The sequence below is a fragment of the Telopea speciosissima genome, chromosome 2, assembly GCF_018873765.1.
Source record: "Telopea speciosissima isolate NSW1024214 ecotype Mountain lineage chromosome 2, Tspe_v1, whole genome shotgun sequence".
Lineage (NCBI taxonomy): Eukaryota > Viridiplantae > Streptophyta > Magnoliopsida > Proteales > Proteaceae > Telopea > Telopea speciosissima.
In genome coordinates, this window is record NC_057917.1 from 2020414 (window position 1) to 2027857 (window position 7444).

A 7444-nucleotide genomic window follows, 5' to 3' on the forward strand; every position below is an offset into this window, starting at 1 on the left:
ATAGGGAAGAAGAGCGAGGGTCCATCACGTCCACGCCGCGGTCATCTAGGCGCGGCATCACTGCAAGGCGTGGACCACACCCAGGCATAGCCACCAGCGCCGCCGGGCGGCCACACCCGCGGCGCGGCCTCACCGCGGGGGCTGCCCCGGCCGCGTGGCGCGGCCACAAAGCCTCGGCGCGGCCTCACCGCGGGCGCGCCACGACCTCGGGCGCGGCCTCACCAGCGCGGCCCCGGCCGCGGGCGCGGCCTCACCACGGGCGCGGCCCCAGCCTCGGGCGCGGCCTCACCGCGGGCGCGGCCACAGCCTCGGGCGCGGCCTCACCGCGGGCGCCGCCACAGCCTCGGGCGCGGCCTCACCGCGGGCGCGGCCTCACCAGCAGCGCGGCCCCAGCCCGCGGGCGCGGCCTTCCGTCGCGGGCGCGGCCTCACCGCGGCCACCCGCGGCGCGGCCTCACCGCGGCCACACCCGCAGGGCGCGCGGCCTCACCGCGGCCACACCCGCAGGGCGCGGCCTCACCGCAGCCACACCCCGCAAGCGCCTCGAGGAGACGCCCTACAAAAAAAAAAAAAAAAAAGGGGTTGGAATCGATGTACGCGCAGGAAGGACAAGCACACGGCAATGACGTAGCCACACCACGAGGCACAACCAAGGAATAGAGGTCACAAGAGGCAAGGCACTCAAGCTTTCCAAGCAAACCAAGGCACCAAGAGAACACCACCCAAGCACAAGGACCCAAAAATCAAGCAAAGTGGATACTAGTGGAGGTGACCCAAAAATAAACACATGGTGGGCACCAAAAAGAGGACAAAAGACAAAAAGAAGAAAGGAGAGCAAAAGGGAAGACAAAAAGTAAGAAAGAGAAATGAGAAGTGAAAGAAGAAGGGAGAGGAAGGAACATATACCTACAAAAAACAAAAAGAAAAGTGTAGGAGGTAAGGTTTGAACCCCCAACCTCTCCTACCTCATCAGTGGACTTACAGGCAAACCCCACAGGAAAGTTTATTCGTAGCACTATGCAAAGACACCTACTCTCTTGGACATCCTATCCCAAGAGAGTGGGGGGCAAATGATACATCCAATATTCACCGGGCCAATCAACGATCGCCACGTGTCACAGACGACCCGCTCCATAGCTAAGGGGAACGAACCGGGGTCCCAGCACCACTCGGGGGCGCGGCCCCGCAACAGGGAGCGGCCTCACCCGTGCCGCGGCCTCCTCACAAGGGCGCGGCCTCACTCGGCGCGGCCACCACTTGGGCGCGGCCTCGGCCGCAGCCACACATCCAGCGCGGCCTCACCCAGCGCGCGCCTCCGCACCCAAGCAAGCATCGTGGGCACGTGAGGTGGGGGCCACCCATCTACGACCCTTCGTATCGCTAAGACTCACGTCACTACCAGGACTCTAGACCGCCGCTTAGAGGTCACGTCATCTAGACGGATTCAAGCACCGAGGACGTTATCACCACACGCGGGTATCTATCCACCAAGGATCCTGATGCCACCAGGACACTCCCTCTCACGGGGAGATGGCCAATCAGGATAGAGTCCCGTTACCCAGGGCCTCTATCCACTCAACAGCACAATCGCCCTCAAACGGGGACTCTCCACACCGCCATACACCGCCATATGCTACTATAAAAGGCAAGGTACGCAACCCCATCAGGGGACATCTAAACTCATACTGAATAATCACGATTCATCTGTTTGCGCCAGGAGATCTAACTTTGGCATCGGAGAGCCCTAGGCCGGGACCACACCGGTTCTCTCTGTTGACCCCTTTGGTCCACTTGCAGGTGACGGCACTCGCAGGACCGCTCGACGATTTCTTGACGCAACACAGGTGATACAAATTATGTGAACAAGTAGACTCCTCTACTAGTTTTAGTCCAATCAGAAATTTTCCAAGCAGCAAAATTGAGCTTTGAAGATCTATGATTATGAGATATTGCACAATAATAGTCAAAGTAATAGTAGGCATGCATGGAAATACATTTGAATGCATATCAATACATGAGAGGGTATTTGATTAAAGAAAATTAGTTTTCTGTCTGGGCCATGCCAGCATTCCCATGTGTCCATATGTTCCTTTAGTACCTCTAATCAACGTTGTTTTAGCAATCAATATCGATTGGCCGACACTGATATTGATATTTGGTCAATGTCAGATCAGTGATACAATACATAGGGTAAAATGGTAAAATATCAATGTCTTTGAGGAAAAAACCATCCTATCTAATATGCATCCGATATGGTATTGGCTTTGGAGTTGACAATATTCGTGATTTAAAAAGGGAAATTTATGAAACACCCCATGAAAATGGGTCGAAACCCAGATCACCCCCTGAAATTTGAAAATACTCAGATCACCCCCTCCACACTAACAGTGTTATTCTACTGTTAGTTATTGGTGTAATAGGACTATTTTACCCTTGTACTAAATCATTAGAATTAAATTTACAATATTGCCCTTTCCTTCTTCTTCAACCTAAGATACCCCACCCCTTCCCTGCAACTCCGCTGGCAGCACCACTACCACCACTGCCGCCGCCGCCGCCGCCGCTGCCGCTGCCGCTGCTTCTCTTTACTTAGGGTTTCAATAACCCCACGAAGAGAAGCTGAAAAGAAATCTTGCGCCCTTTTGTTGCTTCATTTGGGAATGAAAATCACACGATTCCTCCGAGAATGGTGACTCAAAAGAAGGCATTGCCATGAGAGATGGGAACTTAAAGAAAAATTCACAAAATTTAATTCCTGAGATTTAAAATGGAAAATCCAAAACGAGAAGGTTCTAGGGTTTTGGTTCTGCCGATTTCGATTTATGCAATTCTTGGGTTGGGAATTTGTTCTGCTGATTTTGGAAAGGGTTATGGGTTTTCTGATTTCTCATATGATTGTCTTCATCATTTTAAGGGCTTCTAAAAATTTGGTTTGTGCGATCAGGGAGAAGAAAGAAGAAGATCTATTTCCAATCTTCGATTCACTTCCTCTGGCTTGGTTTTAACTTTGAACTTGGTTTACAGAAATGCAACTTGTTGGTCTTCGATGCTTTACTCCTTATTCGTGATGTCCGTAATTCGATTTCCATAAATGATAAATCTTGATTTAAATTAATGAGTTAATTGTAGAACAAAAATGGCGAGTCTTAGAAAAAGGTTTTTTTTGCAGGTGGAGAATCTTGGAAGGAAAATGAAAGGGTTGTCGAATTCTCGATGATGATCCGATCGAGTAAACCCAGAATTAATCGACCACCGATCCTTCGTAAATGATGCTCAGCCTCATTCGAAACGATCTGAATACCAAACTTGGTTCTTCTGGAAGAATTTCTCTGCAATTTCCTAATGGACTCAGATCTTGAAACTCCGATTCTCGACTTGTCATTGGAAGTCTTAAACAAATCATATCATAATATCCATCAAACCCACCATTCCCGAATCTCTGGTTGTTCAGTTCCAAAACTAGAGATAACTGTATTTTCTTATTCCATCGAGCGCGGTGCTAGCCTTCACTGCGAGGCGATACTATAGGCGACTAGTATAGAGGACGAAATAGATCTGATCTGCCAGAAGTTCATCAATGGAATCGAGGGCGGGAATACAGTCATCGAATAAGAGACAATCATGGTTGAAGGAATCAAGAGATGACTTTGGCTGTAGACGGATCTGAGGTATATAACCAGTGGCGTTTGAAGAGAAGCATGAACCCATCTCCAGATTTGCAGTCTCAAGTGCGAAGAAGAAGAAAAAGCAGTTTTGAAATCCATTTCAGTTTTTTCATTGTCATTCATGGGTTTTGAGAGGGTAAACAAAATCAGTTTAGGGTCGCAGGTCAGTAGTGGTGGGTTGCAGGTGAAGCCCTTAGCTTTGAGAAACTGTAGGTTGCAGAGCTCAGTTAGGCAATAATCTGGAATCATATATTTTTCTGCAATATCTTCCGGTTCTACTCTTCTTCTTCTTCCTCCTCCTCCCGCTTCAGTTGTTTAGATTCAATATTTTTTTTCTAGTGTTGTTCCACCTTAAAAAAAAATTTCTTCTCTCAGGTGAAGTGAGATTAAGTTGCAGGTGAGGAATAGAGTGGTGTGAGGAAGAAGATAGAATTTGGGGTTTTTAGTTATAAGGGTAAAAATGTAAATCAACACTGGTCAAGGGTAGTTTAGGGATTTAAGTTTATTTAACTGGGTGACATCATCACTTAACAGCATAACACTAACGTCTGGGACTAATTTGGTATTTTGGGTCTAAACCAGGGGTGATCTAAGTATTTTCAAATTTCAGGGGGTGATTTGAGTTTCGACCCATTTTCAGGGGGTGTTTTGTAAATTTCCCTTTAAAAAAAGTGCAGCCAGTACACGAGGCTCTGCCACTATAGAATCTAGGGAGGATCAAATGGGAAAAAATTCTCTCTAATTCCATAAAAGTGCAGTGAGGTGCAGTTTGGGTTGGGATGTCGCCACCTGGCAGGTGTGACATTCAACGATTCGAACTCAAGAAAAAAAAAAAAAAAACTGGCTGAATTAAGATCGGACCATTAGATGTCGCGTCTACCAGGTGGCGACATCCCACTACGGAACTGTACCGCATTTCACTTTTAGGGAATTGGAGACGATTTTAATCCTACTAAAACTATGATCAACACTTCACCAGTCCAACACTCACTGGTCAACTGTTCGAAAATCTAGATAAACGTTAGCAAATATGTTTCGCCCGTTTTGTATGCTATAGTACTGTCCGGAAGGAGAGAACCGGTAACCAGAACAGAAGACGAAAGCTTCTCTCTCGCCACACCCCCTCCCATCGAATCGTTATCACCTCCAATTTGCTGTCCGCTCCAATTTCCTCCAATTCCTCACATGGGAGCGGAAATGACCACCCTACCCCCTGCCTGAACACACTGCCCAAGGTGGGGTAGGGGGCATTTCTGCTTCTATGTGAGGAATTGGAGCGGGCAGCGAATTGGGGGTGATAAAAATTCCCCTCCCATCCCACACACAACAGACACAGACATAGACACAGACGCAGAAAGATACGTATGGTGTCATCTCTGGCTTCTCTTAACGTACCACCCTCACTGAGAGCCAGTCGGATTCACCGTCAGACCTCACAATCTTCATGTGACGAGAATTTCAGAACAGATCTCCAATTCAACTTCAAAACCCCATTTGAACTCAGACAGCTCCACTCTCACATAATTAAAACCAACAATTCTTACTCTGTTCTTCCTCTCCCTAGAGTTGGCTTGGTCTGTGCTTTTTCTCCAAGCTTCACTTACGCTCAAGAAATCTTCGAATGGGTCGATAAGCCAGAGATTGTAATATGGAATTCTTGCTTGAAAACCTTTGCAGAGGGGGATTCCCCGATTGACACAATCTATCTCTTCTATCGGTTGCGCCATTTTAATGTCCTACCCGATACGTTCACTTGTTCATTCGTTCTCAAAGCTTGTTCGCTCTTATCGGATCTCTTGAACGGTAGAATCGTACATGGGTTGGTTGTGAAACTTGGGTTCCAATCAGATCTATTCTTGCAAAATACGCTCGTTCATATGTATGCCTGTTCTGGATCAATGGATGATGCTCGGCGTCTGTTCGAGAAAATGTCGCAGAGAGATATTGTAACGTGGAATATAATGATAACCCAGTTGATAAAACGTGAGCAGGTTGATAAGGCCCAAGAATTGTTCGATAAAATGCCTGAGAGAAATGTGAGGTCTTGGACGTCAATGATTGCAGGTTATACCCAGTGTGGTCAGCCGAAGAAGGCTATTGATCATTTCACGCAGATGGAAGCAGCAGGGTTGAAACCCAACGAGGTGACGGTTGTGGCTGTTCTGGCAGCTTGTGCGGATTTGGGTGCATTGGATTTGGGTAGAAGGGTTCATCAGTACTCGAACAGATGTGGGTTCAAGAGGAATGCTCGCGTGTGCAACACTTTGATTGACATGTACATCAATTGTGGATGCCTGGAGGATGCACGCGGAGTCTTCAATGAGATGGAAGAACGAACAGTGGTGTCCTGGTCAGCCATGATTGGAGGACTTGCAATGCACGGCCAAGGCAAGGAAGCCCTGAGCCTCTTCTTCAGGATGACCGAAATAGGCATCAAGCCTAATGCAGTCACCTTCATAGGCCTTCTACATGCTTGTAGCCACATGGGTTTGATAAGTGAAGGTCGCAGGTTCTTCGCCAGCATGACTAGTGATTACAGGATTACACCTGAGATTGAACACTATGGTTGTATGGTGGATCTACTAAGTCGTGCTGGGCTACTTGAAGAAGCTCATGAGTTCATCCTGAACATGCCCATCAAGCCTAATGGGGTTGTGTGGGGGGCTCTCCTTGGGGGCTGCAAAGTGCACAGGAACATTGAGTTGGCTGAGGAAGCGATCAAACACCTTATTGAGTTGGACCCCATGAACAATGGGTACCATGTAGTTTTGTCAAACATATATGCGGATGCAGGGAGGTGGAAGGACACAGCAAGAGTGAGGAAGATGATGAGGGATCGAGGTGTGAAGAAAACGCCCGGATGGAGCTCGATCACCATCAATGGTATTGTTAACAAGTTTGTGGCTGGGGATGGAGACCATCCCCAAGCCGAAGAGATGTATCATGGATGGGAAGAACTGCTAGTGAAGATGAAGCAACAAGGGTATGTGCCGGATACTTCAGTAGTCTTGCTTGACATGGATGAGCATGAGAAGGAGCTTGTTCTATATCGCCACAGTGAGAAGTTGGCCGTTGTTTACGGGTTGATGAAGACACCACCAGGAACACCCATCAGGATAATGAAGAACCTTCGGGTTTGTGAGGACTGTCATGTTGCTTTGAAAATTATATCGGCTATTGTTGATCGAGAGATAGTTGTGCGTGATCGGAATCGATTCCATCGCTTCAAAGATGGTTCTTGTTCTTGTAAAGATTATTGGTAATGAAATTCAACTTAAATCATTTATGGTAGTGATACATCATTGATTTTATGGAGCTTAAAAAAAAGGTTTTATTTTTCCATGTGGCAAATTCGTACAAGGCTGAAACATGACATGTGAGTTGGGACCTAAGTATCTACCTGTCTACCCAAAATTTGAGTCACATCTAATATGCCATGTGGTAGATGTTGGCATTCAGGCTATGTTTGGAAGCCAAGAAAAAAATTTAATTTTGTTTTGAAAAAGAGGAGGGAGATAGACACATTAACACTTCATTAGTGTCATCATTACTTTTGACCTATTATGTTTTTTTTCTTCCTATTCTTGGCTTCCAAACATACCCTTAAAGAAGGCAATTGGAAAGGATACCTATCCTACGCGTAATGGTGGAATGGTTATATCTAACTTTTTATGTAAAGTCATATATTTTATCAGTCACATGAATTTCTTTTTGGTTACAGGAAATCTTTTGACAAACCCATAATCATTCTTTAAATTGTTTATGGTTGCATTAACTAAC

At 46.8% G+C, this 7444-nt stretch overlaps 1 protein-coding gene across 1 annotated transcript; it reads left to right on the forward strand.

The window, feature by feature from the left end:
• Window positions 1-5009: 5009 nt before the first annotated feature.
• LOC122652088 (pentatricopeptide repeat-containing protein At5g66520-like) lies at window positions 5010-6946 on the forward strand. The gene has a single exon (XM_043845757.1). The coding sequence runs from the start codon at window positions 5029-5031 to the stop codon at window positions 6925-6927; it is 1899 nt and encodes a 632-aa protein (XP_043701692.1). The 5' UTR covers window positions 5010-5028; the 3' UTR covers window positions 6928-6946.
• Window positions 6947-7444: the final 498 nt, after the last annotated feature.

Coding starts and splice junctions, on each gene's coding strand:
- LOC122652088 (XM_043845757.1), top strand. CDS start 5,029: ATGGTGTCATCTCTGGCTTCTCTTAACGTACCACCCTCACTGAGAGCC.